The sequence below is a fragment of the Amphibalanus amphitrite genome, unplaced genomic scaffold (assembly GCF_019059575.1).
Source record: "Amphibalanus amphitrite isolate SeventyFive unplaced genomic scaffold, NRLGWU_Aamphi_draft 000031F_arrow, whole genome shotgun sequence".
Taxonomy (NCBI): Eukaryota; Metazoa; Arthropoda; class Thecostraca; order Balanomorpha; family Balanidae; genus Amphibalanus; species Amphibalanus amphitrite.
In genome coordinates this window covers 1,460,176-1,488,060 of record NW_024881527.1, presented here as the reverse complement: position 1 = coordinate 1,488,060, position 27,885 = coordinate 1,460,176, and the positions used below count along the sequence as shown (strand labels likewise).

Sequence of the window (27,885 nt, the reverse complement as noted above, 5' to 3'; positions counted from 1 at the left end):
CACCTGGGAGTCCACATGGGACCCATTTGCCACCCACATGGGACCCATTTGCCACCCACATGGGACCCATTCGCCACCCGCATGGGCTACCCCACACTGGCCCCACATGGGACCCACTCGCCACTCAGCACCCGCCCTGTCCTACAATGCCTGCCCCACCCGGCCCCATATACGCCACCCACCTGAATCTATGTAAACCCAATCCACGTTACGCTCCCATTTGAAAGTGTCCCTCCCAGCCTGACGTTCAGCGGTGCTCTCGCACTGTCCGTCAATGTGCGATGTCATGCGAGACGAAATATGCTTCCTTCCAGCACTTTATTCCCATAAAAACAACATACATCAGGCACAGTCCTGTATTTCTTTCTGCGCTCATCGAGACACAAGTCACTGGGCGGGCGGACGGCCTCGCCCCCGGTCTGATCGCTGGCCGTCACGGTCGCGGCAGTTTGTCAGCCACTTGCCGACGGCCTTTTCGAGATCCTTTTCTTGGCAGGTCACCGTCGGGTTCAGGTTGACAGCGTCTGTGAAATAAATAGGGCACACTAAGAAAGCCACAATGTAAGCACATTATCTGATAATCGTTGAATGGACAGTCATTATAAAAAAAAATTGGAAGCCAGGGAGCCTCCTTATTTTACTACCGTTGCTGAATTTCCATGAATCAAAAATGGATAGTTTGAGGACCAAAATCGGGGAAACATTTTGCAAGAGCTTTTTGAACGAACCGTCACTATCAACTTGTTAACTTTTTTGCGAAGTGAAAAGTCCTGGGAAATACCTACGAGTATGGAAGTGAACGTTGAGGATAATGTGGGAAAAACGTGTTGACTTTATGAAGTTTAAAGAAAAGATCCAGGAAAGTTTTGTTATTGGAGGCCAATTCGAAACGGCGCACACATTGAAACATTGAGGATATTGATGCGATTTTTGCGATTATGCGATTATTGCGATTATTGCGATTATTGATGCGACACATTGAAACATTGAGGATATTGATGCGATTCAAAGCGTGCACACATTTCGTACATTGACATTGAGGGGCGATAGCGGGAGAACGGTGTCGAACTTCGAGAATCGGTCTTCAGCTCCTTGAACAAAAAGGTGGGGCCTACGAAATATCAAATTTCAACATGACATTGTCACTTTAACTAATATTCGAAACAAACATTAAATGTTTCCCGTAATTTTCGCAGCCACTTCAAACGGAGGACCAGAGACCGACTTTGGCTAGTTTTGATACAGACGGTGCGGAACGAGGAGCGCGATGTTTACTCATTAAATCGAACATCAACGCTGGTGTCAAACCATTTGTGACTGATGTCACGCATGGAACCTTTATTATGCTTTTCTAATTGACAAATTACTTATTTGAATGACCCATTCCCATGGTCGAACAGATTGGTGTGACCACCAAACTGTAAGGTACTCACGGAAGATCACCCGGAACAGCTTGGTCTTCCAAAGGCCGACCTTCCCGTGGCTTAATAAGGCTTTATTGGACACGCACACCACTCAGAGTCTGAACGCCAACTGGCCCGCCCAGACGCCGCAGCCCCGACAGCCGACCGGCCGGTCGGCCGGTCACCGCCCCGGGCGGTGCAGAGGCGGCCCCAGGCCCCGTCCGGTGGGCCGAGCTCCGCCGGCGGGTCGCCCGCGCAGGGGCGGGCTCAGGCGACACAATCATACGACACAATCACAACATTGACTATCCAATATCAGCCGTAGCTGGTCTCACAAACATCAACTATGCGACTTCCTCACGACGTCGAAGTGTATTTTGGAGGCATGAGAGTCTGAGACTACATAAACAGCGAGTTCTTGTTTCTTGTAATATCATACACATTGGACAGTGAAAAAATAAATAATGGGCTGCCCACATCCAGCCCACCTACACCCCACTACATGGGCTGCCCACGCAGTGCCCATGTTAAGCCCACCATACAGGAACACCGCGTGAATGCCTGTGTTCACCAAAATTCCTGGATATGCCCTCGTACATGGTGCAAGCAATCTCATTATCAATCATTATGCCTGCCAAAAAATGTGGGCAGCCCATGTGGGGCCCACATGCAGCCCACATATTTGCCCATCTCTAGCCCATGGCCCACCTAGCCCACCATGCCCATCAACTGCCCATGTGGGGCCCACATGGGCATGCTGGCTGGGCGTTTGCCCATTTGGGCCCCATGTGGGCCCCGGAAGGGTGTGCCCAGCTTGCTGGTGCCCAGTCTGCCCACATGCTGCCCGCATCCAGCCCAGATAGGTGTCGGGTCAGTTAACAAAGTTTTGTAGTAAAGTTCGCCCATTTGGGCCCCATGTGGGCCCCGGATGGGTGTGCCCAGCTTGCTGGTGCCCAGTCTGCCCACATGCTGCCCGCATCCAGCCCAGATAGGTGTCGGGCCAGTTACCAAAATTTTGTAGTAAAGGAAATGTTCATATCCCAGCAAACATGCCCACATGGTTCCCATATGGGGCCCACATGCCCCCCCCCCCACCTCTTCCATATGAGCCCCACATGGGAATACCAGTGGGTGACACGTGGGAACCACATGGGCCAGCCCACGTAGGCCCCATATGGGACCCACGCGGCGCCCACATGGGACCCATATGGGCCAGCCTACATTCACCCCATATGGCATCATGTAGGAATTTGATATACTTGGAGTCCAAAATACACATGAACAACAGCCACCTTTTTTGCTTTTATGCACTTGGAGTAACTTAAATGGGGCCCACATGGGTGATCCATATGGGACCCACATGGGATGCCCATCTCCAGCCCACATGCGTTTGGCCCACCTGTCCCATTTTTATCCCATATGGGGCCCATATGGGTAGCCCATCTGTAGCCCATGTCCCATGTGGGCCCATCTGGCCCATGTTCACCCCATATGGGACCCATGTGGGCATGTTTGCTGGGTTGGTAGCCCACGAGCCGAATTAGAAACCGTAGTCTTCGCCATGGTAAGGGAGGAGGGCTCAATCATTCTGTTCTTCGTGCAGCATAGTCGGCGAAGAGCTTCAGCTTGCCTCCTTCTTCACTTCGTGAGTGATAGTATTGAGATCGATGGCCGAATAGCAGACTACTGTGTGACTCGATATGTCTGCGTAGTTTTTGTAGAAATATCCTAATTAGGGTTAAAGAGTTCATTGATGCCTACACACCAGACGAGAGACTGGCTGATCCAGAAAGACGGTCTTGCTGCGGAGGATACTTCCCCAAGTCTCCAAATTCCAAAAACCCATTAGATTTTGATTTTTTACGCACTTCAGAGCAGTTTTAATTAACCCGCGCGCCACTGGGGGGGGGGGGGGGCTATTCATAGCCCCCTCCCGTTTTTCTGCAATAACTTCTAAACCGCTTAACGTATCGCCGCCAAACTTTCAGTACCTTCGGCTGCATCAGTTTGACACCTTGTGTCCAAATTTGAACTGAGTATCTATCATAGGTCGGCCGGAAATGACGTCAGAGTGGCGTCATGTTTGGCCGAGTTCGACGCAAATCATTGAACCACGGCAATCGCTCCCAAGAGCTCAGGTTTTTTTAGCTAGATCCAATTTCTTTGCATGAGAGGACTCAGAATGGACTGTGCTATCAAACCGCTATCTCAAATTTTCAAAATTTTGAAAATTTTGATTATATTATATACTATCAAAATTCAAAATTTGTAATTTTAACTTCTTTTCCAATTTTTTTGCTTTCCGATAAAAAACGGAATATATATGATAGAACACATGCTTATGACTTACTCTAGCAAGTTTTAGCCAGATATCTTAACCCGCGCGGGGCTGGGGTCTCCAGCCGAACGCGCGGGGCTGGGGGGGGGGGGGGAGTAAATTTACCCCCCCCCCCCTGTTATCTCCCGAACTAATGGTCCGATTTGGAAAATTCAAACGCCAGTCGAAAGCTCTCATCACGAACTACTAAAAACATGTACTTAATTTAAAGTTTGAGGTCAAGGTCAAGGTCAGGTCAAGGGTACAAATTGCAAGTTTCTACAGTATCGGCCTTGCACCGTAGTTGCCGAAGAATGGAGTCATGGACTGAGACTGATCGCCCAAAACGTGTTCTTAGGCTACCAAGACAATATTCGTTGCATACAATATCATTCAGAGGTCAAGGTCAAGGTCAGGTCAGGTCAGGTCAGGTCAGGTCACCAAAAAACAAAATATAGAAAAGGGCATGTGCGACACATGTTTTATGGGTCATTTTACTCATAGAATTCAATAGGCACACTCAATAAGTGATATGGACCACCTCTGGATGAATTTCAGGTCGAGGTCAGGTCAAGGTCAGGTCAAGTGAGGTCAAATTTTGAAGTTGGTTGTTAAGGCCTAAAAAGGTGTCTATCTGATGCAGTTTTTCACGGCGAATCGAATGGTGCTATTTTTGTTTCCGTACGAGGTCTAGAATTTCCAAAAAAGTCATTTTTCAAAAAATTTGTGTGTCGTGACGTCATAAAATTTTGAATAACTCCCACATTTTTGAACCGATTCTTCTAAAATTTGGTATGTAGGTGCACATAGACCACTTCTCTGACATATATTCCGGTTTTTTCGATAGACTCAAAATTTTGGATTTTATAATGATTTTCCCAAAAAAATCAGTTTTTTGAAAAAAATTAGGCCAAAATCCAAAATTTTCAAAAAACCGAGATAACCATTTGATAGACCAAGTAAAATTACGTATAACCTTTTTTGTTACGTCTTGATTCCTTTAAAAATGAAGATGTTACCGGCGTTTGAACTTTTGCCGTTTTTGAGGCGAAAATGGCGAACATGACGTCACTAAAACGTCAATTTCTCAAAAATTTTCCGACGGATTTCGCTCAAATTTTCAGGGAACGTGTCAAATTGATGTAAGAAAAGGTACTGAAAGTTTGGCGGCGCTGCACGCCGCCGTTTTTGAGATATCGCAAAAATTCGCAAGGGGGGGTAAAATTTACCCCCCCCCCCCCAGCCCCGCGCGGGTTAAAAAATGGCCATGTTATAGACATTATACCAAAAATTTCAAAATTTTACATTTTTTAAATCAATTTTTCTGTACGAATTTGACATCGAACGCTAATATAAATAGTACCATCGTGCTCCTGAGCTCAAACTGCATCCGATAGACATGTTTTTTATTGAAATATGTCAACTTTGAAATTTGACCTTTTTTTACCTGAAAGTCACCTGACCTCAGCTCAATTTAGGTGAAAATGGCCTCAAATGACACAGGCGACATCGAATTTGAAATCTATGGCCTAAATAGACCATAAAATATGTGTCACGTGACCGACTTATGACATAAGATTTCCGTGACCTATGATGACCTGACCCTGACCTGAAAATCAAAGTACAAGAAACCGTCGTACCATGAAAACTTTCAACAATCCTCTTTTGAATGACATATTCATAATTCTCCTGGCGTAATTACTTTCCGACATATAACGATTCTGTATCGTCTCATTTTTTTTTAAACACCCTGTATTGCAATCTGGTAGCCGTATGGGTACGTCAATGTATAGGAGCACACACACACACACACACACACACACACACACACACAAATTACACTCTTCGGTTCATCGGAGCCAAGTACTCCCATCAACCCTCGCCCTGGCAGGGGGGGGGGTTCGATGCGACCCCCCTAAGGTTTTCGAAGATAACGTAAAAACGACTGCGCGCAGCGCCGCCAAATTTAGCACAGCCTATGCGGCAGCCTTTTTACATATGACCTGAAAATTTCAGGTCTGGGTGACCTTGGGTCAGGTCACCAGATCAGGAAAACCGGTACAAGGTCATGGTCAAATTTCAATTTTCTTTTTACACCTGTCCAACTCACAGTTTTGGACTGATTTCCTTCAAACTTTCAGAATGTGCTACGTTCACCGAGTTGTATAACATATAGTTCGGGTTTTTTGAGGTCACTGACCTGAGGTCAGTTAGAGGTCATTCGTCATAAAGTTAAGCCTATGGAAAAATACTAAATTAAGAAAATACTGGAGATATCCGCTTCGTTCTATCACTTTTGTGCTTTGAAACCACATTACTTAACAGCAGGTCACTTGGTGCTTCTTTGTTTGGTGTACTTATCCATGGGTCAGGTCAAATGAGGTCAACTGAGGTCAAATGACGTTTTTGCCAATAACTTGGCACATAATGAAGCTAGAGCTTAAAAATGGTGTCATTGTGTTCCTGGTGATCAGCCGAATCGAATGATATGCGATATGATGCAATTTGGTTAACATGAACTTAATTGATTAATTAACCCTCGCACGACCAGGCCATTTCTCATAGCACGAACGACCAGGGGGGGGGGGGGGGGTTGTTACGACCCCCCCCCCTGGCGTTTCGAAACGGAAGGTCGTAGAGCTTAGCGGAAAAAACCAACGGATTGCTCTCAACGAGATCTCGCGATTGGTGGTATATTTTTTGGTCCTAGGTCAACATTTGACCTACTTTTGACCGGTCAAAGGTCAAATTTTCGGAAAAATAGACTTTTTTCAACTTTCGGCGGCGATTGCGGCAAAACGGTGGGAGATATCGACTTGAAACCTTCACTATCGTGTTTCTTGATCAATTCTCTATCGTTTGGTATGTATTTCGTTTCCCTAGCTCTAAAAATGGCGCGTTGGGAGCGCCGGAAGTCGGCAAGGTCACAGTCGGCGGCAGAAATTCGAAAAATCAAAATTTAAATTTTTGAAATCTGATTGTATTTTTGGATTTGGGAGGTCCATTTGCTCCCTATAGAAGCTAATATTGCTGCATATTCCCATTGAGGTGACAAGAATTAGCAAAATAGTGGTTCGGGCGCTTTTCAAAAATAGTACCGGACGCTGTTCCTCTTGTGACGTCATAGCTCCGTGACCTGACCTGACCCGGTCAAATTTCTTATACCATATGATAGCCAATACTTGCCCCAACATGCATGGGAAGTTTCATCACGATCCATCAACTGATGTCCGTACCACCGGCAGGAAACCTCGGGCGTTGGCACTCAGTTTGTGAAAATCCGGCCGGAGGCTGTACCTCTTATGACGTCATAACTCCGTGACCTGACATGACCCGATCAATTTTTTTTCGGCAAAAGATGCGCAAAGGTTGCCCCAGAGGGTGTTGAAAATTTCAGCCCGCTACAACAAGCCGTTTAGCGTGCACTTCGAAAAAACCTCAGGGGGGGGGTTGATACAACCCCCCCCCTAGGCGTTCTAGGGTTAAAGTTTATTTAAAAATTAAGAAAACTTTTAAGTACATTTAAGCAAGCTAAAAAGTATATCATTCGACGCGCCTTGACGTGCTGAGTTCACTGGTGCTTTTCTTTTTTCTCTATCTTAATTAGATTAAAAGTTATAAGCGAAAAAACTTTTGACCTGTTTTTAGCGAAATTTTTACATTTATACCCCCCCCCCAAAGTCCCCCTAAATATTGACCTAGAGCAACCAAATTTGCACAGGGCCGAGAACTCCAAGGGGCCCACCTACCTACCAAATTTGGTGTTTCTAGGTGCCATAGGAGCCAATCGCGAGGGGGGTCGCATCGACCCCCCCCCTTCCAGGCCGTATAATTATGAAAAATGCCCTGCCAGGGCGGGTTAACTTGCAGGACCCCTCCGGGCATCAATGTTACACATTAGGTATGACCAAAAATTTTACTAGAGGCTGTGATAGGTTGGCCACAAATGTTCTGCCATTTTCGACCGAAAAAAGACCTTCGCGAGAAGAGTCAAGCCTACAGCTTTGAAGATACAGAAAAATGATCAGACATAAGAGGTGTAGAATTGACAGGGCTACAATACTATTATCTCGGAGTTTTTGAAATTTTTGAGTTTTGACCCCCAAAAATCAAAAAGCATTTTTTTTATATATTAGCCGAAAAATCCAAAAAGTTTCTCGAGTTTCGAAAAACGGAATATATGTGATTGTACCAACCGTCTTCTATCTACATCCCAAATTTCAGATCTGATATCTCGTTTTTTGGCCAAGTTATAGGGAATAAACTGTTCCAAAATGATGACGTTAAATTTTCAAACTCAATTTTTGGCAATCCTAGACCACGTAGGGAAAAGCAAAGACCACCATTAGACTCCCCGTGACGAGCTGCATCGAATCGATGCCCATTTATGCAAACATATCAACTTTGAAATTTGACCTAATTTGACCTGACCTTGACCTGACCTTCACCAAAACGTGACCTAAGCTGGCCCCAAAGGCTGCCTGGCCCACATAGTCGCATTTGTCATTGAAAATGGACCATAAAACATGTATCACAAGACACTTCATATTATGACCCCCAGTGACCTGACCTCTGTGACCTGACCTGGTATCAGTGACCTCAGATAGCAAAGTATGTGTTTGAAGAACAATGTACCATCGATGGTTTTCAATAACTTACCAATTTACTCGATTTTACAACACATTTCTTAAATGCCTGTGAACGGTGAAAATCCGACCTTTGACCTGACCTGTGACGTCATCGGTTTGACCTAGTTCAATGAAATTTGGTCACAAGGTAGTTCCCCGGTGGAACTATCGAACGCCGTCTGATTTTTTGAAAATCGGCCGGTAAATTTCCGAGATCTTAGGGGGGAGGGCCGAAACGCCCCCCCCCCTACGGGTGGTAGGGTCCGCCGATAGCCCTACGGGGCGCGGGTTAAGCAAATTATATTCAAATTATTATAAGATCTCTATGATAGATTTCGACTGATAGATGTCGGCAACATTGATATAGGTACACATTAGCGGCATCTGGGTTCCTTTTACATTGTAGACACTGGTAATTGAATCAAGCTAAGAAGGTTATTTCGTTTGACAACTACATTTGCTTATACAGAAAATTAAAGCCGTTTAGGAGCTGCCATACGGTCAGGTATATGATTTTATTCGCATGCAGGTAAGGCACAGTTGAAAGGAAACAGCTACAGCTGGTGCGAGGCGCAAAATCTGCTTTTTTAATGTGCGTACGAGAATCTGCATACTATACTGCCGTATACGGGAGACGCAACAGCGACGGAAGTCGATGTCGCTGACGGCAATGCCATCGCATGAATCGCCAGCAGCGATGTCAGAAGAAATAAGAAGAAATCGCCAGGAGCGATGTCAGAAGAGAAGACGTGCTGGTTAGGGGATGGGTGCTTCGGGCTGGCGCCGATAATTCAGCGTGAGCGATCAGCTGGCATCACCAGCGGTCATCAACAGCGTAAGCGGGCATCACCAGCGCTCAACACCAGCTCAGAAGCCGGGACAGGCGGCTGGGGGCCTCAGCAGACGGCGGACGTCGTTTCGAACTCGATCGTTGGCCGACGGGGCCCGTCCAACGGCCGCCTAGCGTCGCCGCCTTCTCAGACGCGCGGTCTCCACGAGTACCGCTGTCCGAGACAACTTCACGGTGTATCTTCCTGTCGGATGAGTATTCTTGGTGCACTTCGGTGTTGGCGTCGTAATCTCGATGCATTTCGTAGTTAGCCACGCATTCACGGCCAGCGTTGTTAGAGTCGTAATCACGATACATTTCGTTTTGGGAGGCGTATTCACGCTGCATCCTGTTTTCAGAGTCAAATTCCTGGCACGTTTCGTTTTGGGACGCGTATTCACGTTGCATTCTGTTTTCGAAGTCTAGCTCCTGACACCTTTCATTCTGGGAGGCGTATTTACGACTCATTCTGTTGGCAGTGTCGTATTCTTGGCACATTTTGTTTGTCGAGGCGTACTGAAGCTGCGTTCCGTTAGCAGAGTTGAATTCCTGGCACATTTCATTTTGGGAGGCGTACTCACGCTGCATTTTGTTGCCGGAGTCGTATTCCTGGCGCAGTTCGTTGTTGAAAACGTATTCACGGCGCATTTCTTTATCGAGGGCGTAGTCACGACGCTTTCCTTGGTCCATGCGACGCTGCTGCTGAAGGTCCATGTCAGAGAGGACTTCTTCCGTGCAGTAGGTCTCCGTCGTTTCCCTCCGGCAATTGGTCTTGTTGACGGCGACACAGAGCTGGTCAGCGGGCTGTCCTGAGCCGCCAGCCCCCGGAGCTGCCGGGGACAGAGCGCGGTACGGCATACCGCTGGGGTAGACCGCTGGGGACAGGGACCGGTACCGAAGACGGCTCGGGTAGCCCACAGGGGATAGAGACCGGTACCGCGTGGGTCTCCCACCGCTCGGGACAGGGCGCTGCATTCCGAACGCCCTCTCCGCCTGCCAGCGCTCGAAGTCGTCGTGGTCCCTGTCGCGGAAGTTGAAGTAGTTTTCGGCGCGTCGCGGTGACATCGCGCGAGATCTTCTGGTGCTCTCTTCCAGCTGGTGACGTGGCCACTGACCAGTGGGGTACTCGGAGTAGTCGGCGTAATACGGGTAGTCGTAGTTGGAGGGCCAGCAGGAGGGTGCTCCAACGGGGGAGTCGGCGCGGACTGGGGACCCGTGTCGGGACTGGAACTGGACGGGGGATTCCCAGCGAGGCGGGGAGGCCCGGCGGCCGGCGGCTCGGACCATGGCGGGTAGAAAGTGGCACTGGTGTCGGTCAGCCTGTCGGTGGCAGCCACTGTGCGCAGTCAGCTGACCCCGGGGCTTTATACGGGACGGTGACGGCACTTGGCACGCTCCCGTGCCCGCACAGACACACGAGACGCTCACCGGCGAGACGTGATACACCAGACGCGCCAGTTTTTGGCTGTTGTTTCCCCATTCACGGTCATTTGATGCAGCAGAAGGTGGACTAAGTGCCTCATAAATAGGTAAGTAAACTGAACAATGCGTTGCCGTACAGCAGTTTTGTACCTTGAGCTATCCACTGAATGTAAAACACCAAATAATGCTTAGATTGCCTTATCGAATACTTTGTGATACACATTAAAATTGCTTGTTTATTCTTATATGTGCATCCGTCATGCGATATCCAAAAGTAAGGCCATCGTACTTACAAGAGCCCATAAGCCGTGATAGCTGAATTAAAAAACCCCAAATCTTTCGCATGACCGGGCGAGTCGTTTGGTACCATTTTTAGCCTCCACCGGTGGTCCACAACCGGTCATCGTGCAAATTCGGGGCGCGTGACCATTATTCATTGATGAGCTCTTTAGGTGAAGCGGCTGGGAACGCCACGCATTCAACTACGAATCATCTACCCTAAGGACTCTGTCCGAAAAATATTCAAGTCGATGGAAGGTGTCCCGTATCTGTGCTTGCATGGATGCTTTGACAGACGCTGTCATTCTAGCCGCCCACCGAGAACTGACGAGCCGAGGGATCCCGTTCAAACCATGATAATCAAATAGTTAACTTCACCGGGCCTTTAGTTCCTCTTGCTGGTCACGGAAAGGAAAGGGCAGCGCACACGACACATAGATAGCCACTGCGGTGGACAGCGGCACCCCAACACGTTCAGAGTTGGAGTAAACAGTACACTAAACGTGCACCCATTCTGCCGTCCACGCATTGACAATTGTTTTCAACTCTCCCATTGTTATCTCGGGACATTTGTCGACACCCGGCTGTTTTCTCCGAGTGAAGAAAACAGCACACATGCATATGTCCATGTATATAGGACGTTAAAGGTATTTACAGATGTATGCAGGCTCATATGTGAACAGCAGCTTAGTCTAAGAACTAAGCAGTGCTACCGACATCTATCTATGCATCATTTTATACTCTACCAATGAACCAGAACTTTGATATAAGTTCCGAGGGAAATATGAGTACCTATGTACCTACCATTTACTACATTTTACCGATTTGATGCATCGGATGTTTCTAAGTGTGCTTTCAGGCTCAGCAACTCGTTTCGAAATGCTCTAACAATACATTGGACCATGTAACATTTTATTTTTCTCGGACCATGACGAAATCACTGCACGAGACCCATTTAGGATGGACCATTTCTGCGCACTAAGTGGTGGCCGAGCCAGCCGGCTTCGGCAGCTCGTCCTCAATCTCGGCATTGTCCCACTGGGACTGTGCAATTACACTCCTTCAGTCGGTCTGCGCGTAAGTGCCTCCAGCATCCGGCTTAGGAAAGACACCGCCTACCTGACTCGGTGAAGGAGGCTAAGTGAACAGAGAGTTCGGGGTCGATGAGTACAAACATCTCCATCCACTGTTGTCTGACTCGGACATGACTGTCGTCCGACGATTGGTCCGACGACTCGTTCACGACTGTCGTCCGACGATTGGCGGATCCAGCTGGCCGTGACTGAGGGCATGTGTCGAACGTCGGACACGCGATCTGCATGCTGCTGCTGCAGTGGTGATCCTCGGGGGGTCAGTCTCGTTCGGAGGGCATTACCTGGAGCGGCTCGGCAATGACCAGTCGGGCAGGTCACCACCTGGTGCTCGGCGAGCTGCAGTTCGCCAGACGGGATTGCAAGGCGAGGCTGGTGTGACCCGGTGTGACCATTTGGACTGTGGACCGCAGCGTGGCTGGGGCCGGTACGACTCGCCGAAACCAACTTAACTGTGACTGGCGAGGCGAGGCCATTGTATCCGGCTCTCCTTTTCACGTCCCGTCCTCCTTTGAACTGAGACCCAGACAGTTACAGTCACAGTAACGGGTAGACCCTATACAGATGTGCTGTAATGCTCTTGGCATTGATTTTATTTTTCATAATGCATAGATGTGTCGACCGCCTGCAAAAATATGGTTTTCCGATTCTGTTCACTGCAAACAACTTACCGATAGACGGACGATGCAAAAATACGTTTTTATAATACAACCATATCTTAAAAATTGAACATGCTCATTCACCAGCATAACACTTCGATGTAGCGGTAGTCTCATCTTTATCCGCGTTATCTAATTTCTAATTAGCGACGCTTACAAAATTAAGTTATTGCCTTAACTGAACAGTGAACACGCAATAATAGTTATTTGAATGTTGTCTCTAGTATTCATCCGAAAAAACGTGTCCTTTTGCAATAATTTTATTGATTTTCGCTATCCTTTCTAGATGGCATCCAAGTAGGTAGCAGTAAAATCAAACCTGCGCAGGGGCGTAACTTTTTGGTTTTCGTTGGGGGGGCAACGCTGTCAGGGGCGCCTTTTTAAGGGCATGGGGGCGCCTCCCCGTGACTGTCTAGAAATAAGTCTTATTTCAGTTTACGGCAGCATTTTTTTTACCATAGCACGTTGTTTTTGTGCCGTCGTGTTTTGGCACGTTATGTTGCAGTTTTTTTTTTCTGAAATAGCGCGCCAAAAGCGCGGAATTATTTTGTAACCAAATACATTTTGAAAGCACTTTGGGGACCAGAGACCGGGGGCGGGTAGTGGAATTGGGGACCAGGGTAGTGACGCCTTATCAAACAGCGCATATGGTAGTTCTTCTAAAGAAACGAGACGAACTGATGAATTGACAAAAAGAAAAGAAAAAACAACTGATAAAAAGGCGAGATTAAAGAAACAAATCTGTAGAACTTCACCCCACGCAGAAGCAAGGGACGTTTTTACGCCTCCCCTTTTAAGTTAAGAACACACTTCATACTGCATCTTTTCCGCACGTGTTCTAGAAGCAAACCAGTGGCAAAAATTTGCCCTCATCGAAAAAAAATAAAAAAATTCCCCCCCGCCCGCGCCGGGCCGGGGGGGGGAGTGAACACCTCCCCTGCGGTTTTTCGCAGATATCTCAAAACTCCGCGCCGCCGTTTTTGGCACACCTGTTCATGCATCTTTTTTTACACATGTGCAAATTTCAGACCCAGAGCTCTCAAGGTCAGGTCACCAGGTCACGTCAAAAGACCTCACCTCAGAAAAAAGTTGCAATCCTCGTCATAGCTACACCGACTGAACGATCGCCTTGAAACTTTCAGCGATTGATAAGAGTAACAGTATGTCTAAAATGTTTATCTCGGAATTTTGATATCAGTGACCTATGGTCAGGTCAATTTTGCGACCTCTCCATTATAAGTCAATGGGAGAAAATTGAAATGAGCCTTTTTTGGACGAATGGTATTTTGAACCCTCTCAAACATCGTTTCATAGGTAAACATGATACACTGAATCGGAAAAAATGCACCTGTGACCCCTCTGTGTGCCCTTGAGGTCATCTCAGGTCATAGACGGTCACCACCAGTTTTTTGGCTGTAACTTTTGATAAAGGCGTGCTAGAGCGATGAAAACACTTCAGATGTATTCAGCTGGACGATACGGATCGACTGATATGCAACATGACCCTTTTCGGTCAGGTTATGACCTTGACCTGAGGTCAAATTTTAAAAATGACCTTTCAAGGTAAAAAAATAGTTCATTCGACGCGTCTCGACGAGAGGAACATGATGCTGCCAAAAGTAATGTCGTGGCACTCTTAAGTCAAAAGTTATTGCCGAAAAACAGTTTTCGTGAAAACTGCTATTTTAAAGTTTTTGCCCTTTGGAGGCTAAACCGTTGACCTTAGGTCAAATCTGAGAACAATGGTCAGAAAGGTCTGTAAAAGGGCTATCGAATGCGCTTTTCCGCGGCGCTGTAGCTCTATTGGTCCCGAGTTAGCCGTTGCAGTTTCCAAAATTGTTGAAATGGCCTACATTTGACCTTCGATGACCTCAGGCGACCTGACCTTTGACCTGACCCAAAAAATGACCGAAGTGTTTCCGTCATTATTTTTGACGCTCTTTCGAATGATGCTTACTGCGTGTCGCTACGTGGCCCAGGAGCCGAGTTAGACCAGACACCCCCTCACCGCCCGGCGCGGAAGTCGCGGAGCACCAGCCCGGCGCGGGTTAATCCCAGGCTGAGAGCGTTCAAGCTTAGGTCACCCATATACCTCTGTATACCGAGACATGCAGAAGTCTGTGGCTCACCAGGTGATATCAAGTTATCACGAAATGATAGGTACAAATTACTCCTGCTTTGATCTAGAGGTGGCAAAACGTGAAAATTTTGGGAACCAGACTCGAACCAGACCCGGCTGGACATTTCTGGAACCAGTCGGACCCGGTCTAAGTTGGAATCGGAACCAGTTGGACCCGTTCCCCAAAAGTCAATTACCTAATACAAACCGTTTGTAGAAATCATTAATTGCATCGTGTAAAACAGCCCTTTTCCCACTGATAATACTTATGAACTACAGTGTGCAAAGGAACATACATGAGCAAATGTTTTCTTTCCATTCACTTCATATTTTGCAATCATATGTAGTGTCAACTATGTATGGTTTATGGTAGGACCCGGTTGGACCCGCCAGAAAATTTCCAGGAACCGGTCCGGACCCATAGGGGAGAGTGGGGTAAGATGCCCAGGGTGGGAAAGACGCCCCACCCCCTCTAGGGGCGAAACAAAGAATCGAACCTGGAAATTAATGTTCTTATCGTAAAGCGGAAGCCTGCCTTGTTAACTGCACAAAAATTTGCGAAGCTCAGTTGGGCAACGGCTGGCTGGTGATTGCATGTTTTTTATTTGCTGCTTTCAAAAAATATTTTGGCGTCAAAACATTGTAAATATCAAAGAAGGTAGATAATTTTTGCGTCCCTTGCTATAGTCGTGATACATTAACATTCGTGTACTGTGTCCCAAACAGTTTGTTTCAGGGTGTAGTTTTATGGCTAACAAATTGTGCTGATTTAATGTTACTTCGGTACCTTGGGGTAAGATGCCCCCTGTCCTGATGGGGAAAGACGCCCCCCTAAATCCGTAGGCTGTCCTTCAAGCAGCCCGTCAAATCATTTATTACATACTTGTGATGAGAGACAAAAGCCGATCTGGGACTATTGAGAGTCCGGTACGGCGGTCGGGTGCTCCCCATGCCGGTCTCTCGGCCCACACAGCGACTTTTTGGGCGGCATCTGACTCTGAGAGCCCTCACGACGGCCTCTGTGGGCCCCATTATTGGTTCCAGGGCCCCTCACGACATCCTTTGAGGGCTCCCACGTTGGCTCCACGGGCCGCGCTGGCATCTGAGGTCCCCACGATGGGCTCGAGGGCCCTCAAGCATCATGAAGACCTATAAGGGCCCCACAGTGGTCTCCGAACGCCACCACGGAGGCTTGTTTGGCCACGCCGGACTATGATGGCCCTAACGATGACCTCTGAAGCCCCTTACGACTACTTTTGAGGGCCCTTACGATGACGTTTGGTGTCTACTGCAGGCTCGAAGGGACTACTGATTCGTTCAGGCGATTCACGTGCCCATTTATGTCACTTATAGTGCAGGGGGCATCTTACCCAACGCCAGGGGGCGTCTTTCCCACCCTGTGGGGTAAGATGCCCCCTTTCACTTCTTCAGGAAAATGCTTAATAGCAAAAAAAGTTATCATATTTCAGGCACGAAAGTGTGATATTTTTGGAGAAAAATGATGTCGGCTTCCGTTGAAACTCCAAGTTTTGGCTTTCCGATCGTCATTTTCGAATAATATATGACAAAGTCAAACCCTGGGCATCTTTCCCCACTCTCCCCTATGGGTCCAGACCCGTTCTTTTGACCGGGTCCTCGGGTCCACATTTTGCCACCCTTTGAACAAAAAAGATGATGTAGGATACCAGTATAGTCAGAGGAGCGCTAACATTGGCTCGATGGGTGCTATGAACCGTTGGGACGCTACGCCAAGCAAGAGTGGCGCTTTAACAGCAGGGATACCATAACACACAAGGCCCTGTGGGACGATTACATTGACTCAAGGGGCGCCCTTTAGAATCGGTGCGACACCGTGCAGAGGGCGCCATTCTTAACCACATCAATTTTAATACTCACTGCAGATGGCCTCCAAACTGTCTCGAGGGGTGCCTTCAGGAACCGATGGAACAGCCACCGAAATAGGGGCGCCGCTCTAGCTGCAGTGATGAAATAAGGTATTGACCGCATTGACCAGAGGAGCGCTTCATGTGGCTAAAGGGGCGCGTTGGTAAACTGGTGGGGCGCCACCCCATGCCCAGCGAGGGGCGTCGTACTTAGCAAGGAAATTATGTAAGTCAGAGGAGCGCGAACTTCGGCTCGAGGGGCGCTTGTATGAACCGTTGAGGCGCTAGCCTAGCTAAGTGTGCCGTTTTAGCAGCAGGGATGCCATAACACACTATAGCGTGCTATGGTATCTAGGCCCTCTAGCCTCCCCCCCCCCTCCCCGAGGAGCGATGATTATGACTCAAGGAGCGCCCTTAAGAATTGGTAGGCCACATACATTTCATTACTCAGTGCAGAGGGGCGCCAAAACGGGCACGAGGGGCGCCTTCAGGAGCCAATGGGGCAGTCTACGGACTGGGGGCGCTGTTCTAGCAACAATGATGATAAGGTATTGGCCAGAGGGGCGCTTCATCCACCTGAAGGGTCACATTGATAAACGGATGGGGCGCCGCTCTGCATGCGGGGGCATTAGTTATTAGCAAAACAGATGACATAAGACGTGCGTGTTGTCAGAGGGGCACCACTTTGGCTCGAGGGGCGCTTTTTAACCAATGGGGCACGCTATTTAGCTAAGTTTTTACTTGCCGCAAGCGGCGCACCATCCCTGAGGAACGTTACACAAACGACTGACGACTCTCTCGACATGGGCATCAGAGGTGCCCCTATAGACCTCACAGGCGTCTCTAATTCCCATTGAGGCGCCCCTTTGGGCTTCAACTGGAGCTCCTCTTTCTATGGGCCTCGGAGGCGCCCCCATTTGGCATGCAGTCTCCCCTCTTTCGTATTGGGGCGCCATTATGGCCTTAATGGGCGCCCCTTTTTCATGTGGGCGCCCCCTATACTATAGACCTCAGAGGCACCCCGAAGGGCCTCAGAGGCCAATAAGGTGCCCCTCTTTCGCATGCAGGCGCCCCTGTGGCCATCTCAGGCGCCCGTGTTTTGCATTGAGGCGCCCCTGAGGACTTCATGGGCGCCCCTCTTTCGCATGCAGGCGCCCCCACGGCCTCAGAGGTTCCCCTCTCACGCATCCCATTTCCATATAGGCGATGGCGCCCCCTTGAAAGATGGCGCACGCGCTCCTATGACGCCGCTGGCCCGTGAGGGCGCTTTTCGGGCCTGGGGGCGCCCACCAAGGTTGGGGGGGCAAACGGAATGTTGGGGTGGCAAAATTTCAAGTTGGGGGGGCACCTGCCTCCCCAAAAGTATACAAAGTTACGCCCCTGAACCTGCGGCCTGGAGGTCAACCTTGCAACGTGGTGACCTTGCCTCGCTGTATTACTATAGCTTTGCCCTTGCTTTTTGTCAACTTTTTAATCGCTTGCTTTATCGGGTTAGCTCTATAGTTAGTTGGAAGACAACATGTATTTTTCGAAGTTTATTTGTAACGGCACTTCAGATGTAAAAAGATGAAAACATAACAACATAATGAAACCGCGTTTGTCACATATTCTATGAATCTGACAGGCATTTCATGATCAAATAATTTCCATAAGATAGCAAGAGACAATGAAATATAGTCCACATCATAAAAAAGCAATCAGTTATAAGCCAGCCAAGTTCAAGCTCGCTCGTTTTTTCGCATTGTGAAAAGCGGCAACAGAGGACGGGCTTGAGATCACAAAGACTGCGCGGGGGACATTCCACAGGGGCTTACAACTGTCGCACTTCTATGAGTGAATTTCACCAAAATAAGTCGGCTAATATTTCCAAAAAGTCACACGGCATCTCGCGGATTCGAGTCCCTCGTCCCCTGATGTTTGCCGTTAGGGATGGGAAGCGCGGATGTCGGGGCGACAGCTGCCATGTACGCGACGCTCGTCGTCTAGCCGAAGCAGGAGACGGCGTTGAAGGAGCACTGTTTCCAGTAGGAGCGCTTGCGCTGCAGCTCGGTCACGTCCAGGTTGCTGCTGAGTCGCCGCAGCATTTGACGGGCGTACAGGTAGTTAAGCAGCGCCGTCTCCGCCGTGCCGTCGTCAGGCATCACCTGGCATCAGAGAGCGAGGGAACGGTCACACGGGTGATCAGACATCACACAAGGTCGGTCACACAGGTGAAACGACATCACATAACCACACGATACCTGGAGCGGCCACACGTAAGAAACCCGTTACCCCAGGTCGGTCACGCCATACGGACACGGCAGGACTTAGTCCTATACGGTACAGACTAGTCATTCGACGTCGTTTGTATCATCTGCTTCGCTTCAATGGGTTTTAGAATCCATTTTGTATCTGTAGATGGTTTGTGTTTCACTTTGCGTCTTTGTCTATATGGATGTAACGTATTCACATGGTCCGAAATTGGATGGGACAGTGAGTGCCCACCGCGCCGCCGAGAGCGATGTGTCCTCCGCCGTCGGGGGGGGGGGGGGCGGGGGGAAGCACCCCGGCACGTCACCCCGGCCGCCGAGCGCAGGGTCGTGTTCGCTGTCCGGGGGACCGGCCCACCTGGACTGCATAAACAGCTCTGACGGCCCACGGCCGACGTCATGGTATGGTATGGCAGCCAGGACAAGAGGAGCATGGCAGTCCCTAACGCAGCGACTGGACCATATTTTATTAGAACCCATTTCTCCTGGTTTTAGGAAGAGGGCTAATTTGACATTTCTGACATATTTTGCTTGCAACAGAGCGTTGTCGCACCTGCCGATATTATTACTTTATCTATATTCTAATCTTTTAGATTAGATAAGCGACAATATTTGTGAATTGCCATAAGCCATTCGTAAGTCACAACTAGGGCAGCTAGCGATGGTCTCTAGCTGTTAATTTATTCTCACCAAATAGGCAACTTTCTCCTTCGCCTTTTATCTGAAACAAAAAAATCGGCTAAACAAGGAAAATGCCTACATTATAAAATAAGATAAAAAGACGAGAAGACGAGACAGAGATGGAAAGAGAGAGAGAGAGAGAGAAAGAGAGAGAGAGAGAGAGAGAAAGAGAGAGAGAGAGAGAGAGAGAGAGAGAGAGAGAGAGAGAGAGAGAGAGAGAGAGAGAGAGAGAGAGAGAGAGAGAGAGAGAGAGAGAGAGAGAGAGAGAGAGAGAGCAACATCGGCTGTTATTTATGGATCGTCGTGAAGTATAGATAAATAACAGATTTTATCAATCATAACTGCGGCAAATTAAATACCAAATCAATTTCAACAGGTCGTGCCATTTCACCAACTTCTGTCTAAATGTACCACTGGCATACGTCCCTCAGCTCCGTTCAAACTGTGTTTGTAGCGCAAATGTCTGCCATAGTTCGAGTTCCTTTGAATAGTTATAGAAGGCAAATAAAGACCAGCAATATCGTCTAAGGAAGCGTCCGCTATTGAGACCAAAACTGCACCGAAGAACTCGGCCCGCTTGCCGGTCGGTATTTGAGCGTGACAAAATGGCGTGCGCTGCTGAACGGTTTGACTCAGCAATGGGCTAATGCACCACAAGAAGCATCCTATTCTGTTACATTGGGCGGCAGACTGTTATTATCAAACACTGGTAATGCTCTTACGACTCTACACCTTGGGGAAGGGACCTGAACCTCTAGAACAGTGACGCAAAGACGTTTTTCTTTTGAGCTTGATATTTTCTGATAGTGTGGTTATTTCCATCGGTCTAATCGACCTAATAAATATTTGAAACGTGGCGACTTGGGGATGCCATTTTTGGAATATATGGACTTGGACAATTCTACGCAGGAAACTAAACTGGAAACCGTGCCGTCGAAGTCTAACGACCATCTTCTCTGCTAACAGCATAGGGTCGAGGCTGGAAACGTGCAGTGTTCACCTTTTGGCTCGGTCAAGAAAGGTTTGAATGGGTGATCTGAAGTGTCTAGAAGTGATTTGTGCTACAGCAAGCCCCCAACATAAATAATACAGTATCGTGGTCACCAACGAATCCACAGAAGCTGATTCCATGCAAGAAGCACACGGAGCGAAAGTCATAGCCGAGCTCTGCCGCGCGGAGAAGCAGTGGCAATTTGAGCACTTCCTGTAGAGAAACGAAGTGTCACAACTGAGTTCCGATTGTGTGATGTCAAATGTTCAAGACTTATCATTTTAACGGTGTGCTGTTCATGCGTTACAAGATATATTACATGCTTCCCGCGGTGGCTATCATTATGCCATTCTTTATCGATCACCTCGTAATAAGACGGAACTGAACAGTGAACGAATTATACCGGACGTATAGTGCACATATGCCTGGTAAATGCGCAATGGAATGACATTTGTTCCTTTATCGCATTACGGTTACAGTGTTGTGTGCTCCTTGAGTTACCTTTGGATAGTCTCGGATTATTGTCAACTCTTTGGGCTGAAGAGGCAAGCGCTACCAATCTGATAATCAATCATTTAATTATGCATCAGTTCCGTTCGGGATACCCTACGGAGAATGGGAAGGCGCTGCGCATAATTGATAAGTCGCCGACGCATGGGTTATTGGGCTCGACTCTGCCCGTGTTGTTAGTAACTAGAATAATGCGATGCACTGGTGAATCGCGGTCCGCGGAACGGATGGTAACAGATAAGAATGGAACTGAGTCACGAACTTTCATACTCTGTCTTGTGTAAACTTATCTTATCTAAGTTTAATGAGCTGAGCAATTATTTTAGCTGTTATTGATAATGATCAATTATTAGCTGAAGCTTTTAGCCATGCTTAACATCGCCAGGGGCAAAGGATCTGTGATAAAGCATCCATAAGCACTCACCTAACAACTAACGTCTACTTTTTGTAGCTAAGGTATGGCATACCTTACCTCAGAAATATGACTTACTAGTCGAATAGCTGGTGAAGAGGCAAGCACTAGCAATATGATAATAAATCATTTAATTAACTATGCATTAGTTCCTATCCTATCCATGGGCCGACCTATCGTTAATCGCCGGCCTTGTCTGACCAGTCTCACGACTCCACTCACATCCAGTTTGTGGTCCTCGGCGTCGTACTGCGGGACGAACACGTCCTTCTGGAGGCTCTTGCCGGCTGCGGCGGCCACCAGCACGGCCACGCAGATGGTGAGGAGCAGCGACAAACGGGCTAGCGTCATCCTGGAGCTGAAACACACAGCGGCCGGCTGGGTCAGTGAGATGAGAACACGTCAGACAGTTTTTACAGTGTGGTCAATTGGTCATCTAACATTTTAATTTTTATGAAGTTTTGATCATAGAAGGATCAGTATGTTAACCCTCGCCCTGGCAGGGGGGTCGATGCGACCCCCCCCAAGGTTTTTCGAAGATAGTGTAGAAACGGCGGCATGCGCAGCGCCGCCAAATTGGTTACAGCCTATGAGGCAATCTTTTTACATATGACCTGAAAATTTCAGGTCCGGGTGACCTTGGGTCAGGTCACTAGGTCAGAAAAACCGGTACAAGGTCATGGTCAAATTTCAATTTTACTTTATGCACCTGTCCAACTCACAGTTTTGGACTGAAGTCTGCTAGGCCGTGCCATGAAAAATGCCCTGCCAGGGCGAGGGTTAAAATGTTCGGCGTCCCGAATTCGATTTAAAATAGGATAACCAAATGCGATGATATGGGATAGCTCTTCCTTTCACGGGGTTAAGGGCACCTAAAGCAATGCCTATACCCTCTATGGGTCACCAGTCGCGGGAACTTGTCCGACGTCTGTCGAGCGATATAATGTGACGAGTCCTGTTCCAATGGCCAGCTGCGAAATTATCAGGCTGGTGTCCGATGGCATACATTACGCTCTTCGACATCCAGAACCATTAATTTCACAGCCACCGCCAGGACATCCGAATTACAATTAAACGGCATGCATTTGACGTGCTGGGTAAATTTATGGCCAAATGGAAGGTTGCAGTACAATGTTGAAAGTTAACATGTGGAGCTAGCGATTGCGTGTGTAACTGTGAATGAAATGTGGATGTAGATATGAAGCTAAGGCGGCAAAGGTTGGCTTTAATTGCATAAGCCCCGATACGCTTACCTACACGCAACTTTAGCAGATACAAGGAAAAAGTAAAATTAAGTGAACAGATTCGTTGGTAGTAGGTGCTATGCATGAAATCTTTCGCAATGTATTGTAGAACATTAATATGTGCATTCACCTTCGTGCAATGGCAATAATTTCTACATACTACAACCAGTAAAACGCCTTTTGGGCGAAGAACGAGCGAGCGAGATAGCGAGCCCTGCACGTGCGGAAGGGCGAGAGGGTACTTCCAACGGGCTTGCGCAAAGCACCTTTCTAACCGGTCGCTAGCGGTGTACCAAATTTGAACGCAATCGGCCAAGCCGTTCCTGAGATCTGGAAGCGGCATTCTGCACGTGCGCACGTGCAAACGGGGTCCAAACTGACTTTTGCACGGCACCCTACTAACCGGTCTCCAACCGTGTACCAAATTTGAGCGCAATCGGCCCAGCCGTTCTCGAGATCTGGAAGCGCCCCCTGCACGTGCGCACGTGCAGTAGCACCTTAACCGCAACACATGGGAATGCATTGCCTGGTGGGTGCCTACCTGTATGCCAAGTTTCAGCGAAATCGTCCCAGTAATTACCGAGTTATTAAAATGGGAACAAATTTGACACCTCTTATTGTTGTATTTTGCACGTGCACTGGGGGTGACCCACATGCATGGAGAGTATCCTATGTTTGGTAGAAAGGATGCAGCTACCCTATAAAAATTACCGCAAGTCAATCGCCCAAGCGGCTGCTGAGATATGAGCCTCTCAAAATCACTACTTTTGTAAAACAGCTGGAACACCCTTGACTTTTCACGTGGCACGTGCCACGACGGTCACTGAGATGTATCAAAAGTAGTCAATTACGGGGTAGAAGGGATGGGGCTACCCAGCAAAAAAAGACCGCAGGCCAATCGGTCCAGCGGTTGCTGAGATATAAGCCTCTCAAAAGCGTTACAGGCCGGGCCGGGCCGGGCCGCTCATACTGAGATTTTTCCTTTATATTGAAAAGACTCGCTTCGCTCGCTGCGCTCGCTCGCTCGTAATCATATGTAACGTTTCAACTTCGTTCCATCTCTGCGAATTAGCGGTGTTTATTGATATCAATGGCACAAATCTTGTCGGAAAGAGAATGCTGAATACTGTGACGATATCTGCACTGCCGCTCGGTACCACTTTACTCTAGCGATCTGTGCGCCACAGGCCGAAAAAACGACGGCGCCCGGTGCATTCTGTGCCTTTTTGCACGTCGCAATGCGGCCAGTGTCCAGCGTCCAGCGCACAGCACTTTTCTGTGGTGTTCTGCGCGCCGTACTCGGGCCAAACACCATTGGCCGGTACTACTGTGGCGCTCCGTGCTCATTGGCCTTATTGGTGTGGCGAATAGACAGACATCCGGCGGCTGTGAGTGTGTTTGGAGTGCTGGATATTGGCGGAGGTCGGGGGCCATCTGTGCCGGTCGCCTCCCGGTCACGCGACGAGCAGCCACACTGGAGGGACCGTCACCGCCGCCACTATCAATAGAGGTCCCGGCGTGACGCTCCAGTGACTCTGTATAGAGATTAGCCGACACCCGGCCGCCGCATCGACAAGAAATGACATTTGCTTAATGAAGGAAGTTGATTGATTTCGTTGCAGGGAGCTTGTGCGTTAGAAACTGAAAATAGTAAGCCTTTAACAAAGATGCATGCATACATGACGTACGTCATAACTGTCTCCACTCTAAATCTCTCTGTTGTTCTACCAGATGAGCCGACATATTCGAGAAAAGCACCGAAATTAGCTCAATCGTATTTTGTAATTGACTTGTTGCCATAATGGTGATTTTTATGACTAGCCGACTTTTATGATGTGATTGCAATTGCATTATTGATATTCGGATCGGTGCAGGCAAAGCAGATCACCCCAAAAGCTCAGGCGCCCTGTTGATGTGTCTGGTACGGCAGTGACCTGGGACGAAATGTAATGTCACTAGGTACACGTGAAATATATTCCATTTGCAGATTAAATGAATGTGCAGAAAGCATTTTCACACCGTATCATATTGCTACCACTCACCGATATTGGAGGGAAGAGATTGAAATGCGGATGCAGCATAACTTTGTCGCATATTCCCCATATTAAATGACACTTTTTACGTCTTTGAATTTGATGGTTTGATTTTTGGTTATGCTGTCCGTTAAAACAACACAAGCTTTTATAAATGAAATTCTTCACCAATCACATCCTCCTTCATCGCCGTTTAAGGCACAAAGAACATTGATAATTTGCGAAGGACTCGCGAAGAATACGCTTTTATAACATTTTCTTTTTTCATTTAGGTGAGAAAATTGATAGACAACATTGCTTGCTACTAAAACATTGCTTTTCAATTGCTTTTATCGCTTTAAACATTGCTTTTTAAGCTTTTATCATCCTTTTGTATTTGTTGCGCTTCAATATACCTAAGTTATTAAATGGCACAGAATCTCGAACTAAGCACTCTGGCATTCACATTTCTAAGACTAAACAGCATGCTTATACGAATAGCCAGCTATAAGAGCATTTTGCTGAAATTTTCGAAAATCTTTGAGGGTCTATCACAGAGTGCGAATCTGGTTGGTCACTTGCAATGAGCTGAAGTCAGTTGCAGTGCCTTCAGTACGTTAGTACTCGTCGGTACAGTTTACAGTTTACAGTGCCCTGAGGTCAGTACGAGTGTCTTCTTATACATTCCGGTGTCGGCTAACCAAAATCAACAATAGCCGTTTTCACAACGACCATCTGGTACACATTTGTTGCACATTTGGTGCAGATTAGGTGAAGATTTGGTCAAATTAGTGTTTCTCCTAGTAGCTATCAGCTAGGGTTGCACTAATTGCTTATACGCCTGCTTTGTCATATTATCAGAGAGTATCATCAATTGAAATACTGAAATAAATTCATAAAATAAAGATATATTTGCTTTAAAAGAGATTAGGTGCAGATTTGGTCAAAATAAGTGCACTCGCCGGATAGCCCGTCGTGAAAACGGCTAATATGGGATGTGAATTGTATGCTCACAAAGCTGAGGCTTAACCCTCGCCGGACCTATTGGTTTTCTACATACGCGCCGGCCGAGGGGGGGGGGGGGCGGGTACGACCCCCCCTCGCCGTTTCACCCCTGGTGGAGCTAGCGCGTCGCGGAAAAAACGAGCGTGTGCGCCGTTACGAGACGCAGAGATTGGTACCCGATTTTAAGGTCCTAGGTCAACCGGTGACCTCTGAGGTCAGGTCAAGTGCCCCAAGGTACGGTTCAGTTTTTGGTGAATAACTTCGCAAACAAGGGCCGCAGAGCGCCGATTTTGGCAGCATCGTGTTCGCCTCGCTCAGGCGCGTCGAATGATATACTTTTTGTCCGGGTCAGGTCAACTTGGGGTGTTGACCTCAGGTCAAGGTCAGGTCAGTACCCCCAGGTCACGAAGTTGGTCGAAAGAGGTCATGTCGCATATAATTCGATTCGGCAGGCCTTCCTGAGTCCATTGGTGGCTTTCCCGACTCGCTAGCTCAATTTGATCAAGAGTTATTGACGAAAAATTAATATGACCTTGATGACGTCATAAATGACGTCACGCAAGGTCAACATTGCAAAAGTGACGCATCTAACCTTGCAAGGAGTGCATCAAATCACGATTGTGTGTGCTTGAGATAGTTGGAGATCGTTCCCGGCGCCAGAATAGCAGTTTTCATTTTTCCCGATTGACTTATAATGGTGAGGTCACGAAAATGACCTGACCTCATATGACCTTTAGGAAAAATCTGAGATATACAAGTTGTGGGACTCATAATGGATACTAGATTCTGCAAGTTTCATTTCCCTGTGACATCTCCTCTGGCAGTGAGGGCGTTGCGAAGTTGCGACATCTGAAGACCGTGCAGAGGTTCACTTATGACGTCATAGGTCAGTGACCTGACCTGACCCAAAATGCGGTTGGTGTCAAAAGATCCGGCTTGAATCAAAGGTCAGGTATGCCAAGTTTCAGCTCTCTATCGCCAGCGTGTTCGGAGCTATCGCGTAAAACCCTATGGGGGGCGGCACCCCCCCCCCCCCCGGCCGGCGAGGGTTAAGTCATTCCATGACCTGCAACTGAGGCAATCTTCTTACAATGTCATTGATGAAGAACGACAGTGGAAAATGTTGTGACTTTTGATGCTAAAGTGCCAAAGCATGGCTCGATTGCCTGTCCCGTAGCTTAGTTGGTAGAGCGTTAGGCTCTGGGTGGTGGAAGCCCAGGCTCGAGTCTCTCCGGTACTCGATACATGAGACTCCTAACGAGCATTGTCCGCTGTTGGTGGGAGCACCTGCACTCTGCAGCCAGTTGAAGTTAGTTGAGTGGGAGAGATGTCCGGCTTTGTTGGGCACGTTAAACTTTGGCATCTGTAAATTCTCCCGTTACCATGGGAATTACGCAATCGGACGGTAGGGATCGGGGTTTGCGCAACAAGTTCTGCTTTGCGTGAATTCCGACTATATGTCAATCCATCCATTCAAATATTAGAGCTGAATGTACAAAAATGAAAATGACACCCATACCGGAAAATCGTGATCCGGCTCCCAGCCTATCACGCTCGTTAAAAAAAAAAGAAGGAAATAATAATAATCGTAATTGTACTCTGAACCTTATTCCAATGATGTGGCTCTTTTTAAGATCATAATTCTACAGATTTTGTTATGTGTTTACAACTTTTTGGCTTTTGCATATTATTTGATCTTTTTGTAAATTAGATATGACTACATCAGTGCAACCTGTTGTGGTTAATGCTGTTATATGGCATTGTCAATTCCGCATTTAGGGCCAGAGCACGTCTCTGTCAAATCAGTTGGGCCGCGCCCTTATCACGCAGGCGAATAGGAGTCAGATCTTCAGTGCTCAAACTTATCGCTCAACTGATCATAAGCACTAAGTACGCTAATGCTCGATCCATAAATAGAAAAATCCACATGAATAGCGCTTTAAATGCTCCTCGCATTCTAAACAAGCCACAAGGGATATAAATCAGTAGGTAATCACCTTGCTGGAACCGCTTTTTAGCGATCAAAAAAGCGCCTAACTGAAATATGCTTGGTCACATTGAACGTACCTTGTGAAGGTAGGTGGAGGCGGAGGCGTGAGTTGCCACTCCCCTGGACGTCGATGGTATGACCGCACCTCTCGGGGTGTGTTC

The 27,885-nt window shown here is 47.8% G+C and overlaps 1 protein-coding gene and 1 long non-coding RNA gene across 2 annotated transcripts; both read right to left on the bottom strand.

The window, feature by feature from the left end:
- Positions 1-304: 304 nt before the first annotated feature.
- On the bottom strand, positions 305-1,796 carry LOC122368057. Its single transcript, XR_006254175.1, has 2 exons — positions 1,434-1,796; positions 305-524 (listed from the first exon to the last, which is right to left on the bottom strand). It is a non-coding gene; the product is annotated as an uncharacterized LOC122368057 (long non-coding RNA).
- Positions 1,797-18,152: 16,356 nt separating this feature from the next.
- On the bottom strand, positions 18,153-27,885 carry LOC122368049 (prohormone-1-like). Its single transcript, XM_043341666.1, has 3 exons — positions 27,802-27,885; positions 21,696-21,831; positions 18,153-18,774 (listed from the first exon to the last, which is right to left on the bottom strand). The coding sequence occupies exons 2-3, from the start codon at positions 21,822-21,824 to the stop codon at positions 18,613-18,615; spliced, it is 291 nt and encodes a 96-aa protein (XP_043197601.1). The 5' UTR covers positions 21,825-21,831; positions 27,802-27,885; the 3' UTR covers positions 18,153-18,612.

Coding starts and splice junctions, on each gene's coding strand:
- LOC122368049 (XM_043341666.1), bottom strand. CDS start 21,824: ATGACGCTAGCCCGTTTGTCGCTGCTCCTCACCATCTGCGTGGCCGTG. Junction 18,775..21,695: donor CCGAGGACCACAAACTGGAT/GTGAGTGGAGTC, acceptor CTCTGATGCCAG/GTGATGCCTGACGACGGCAC.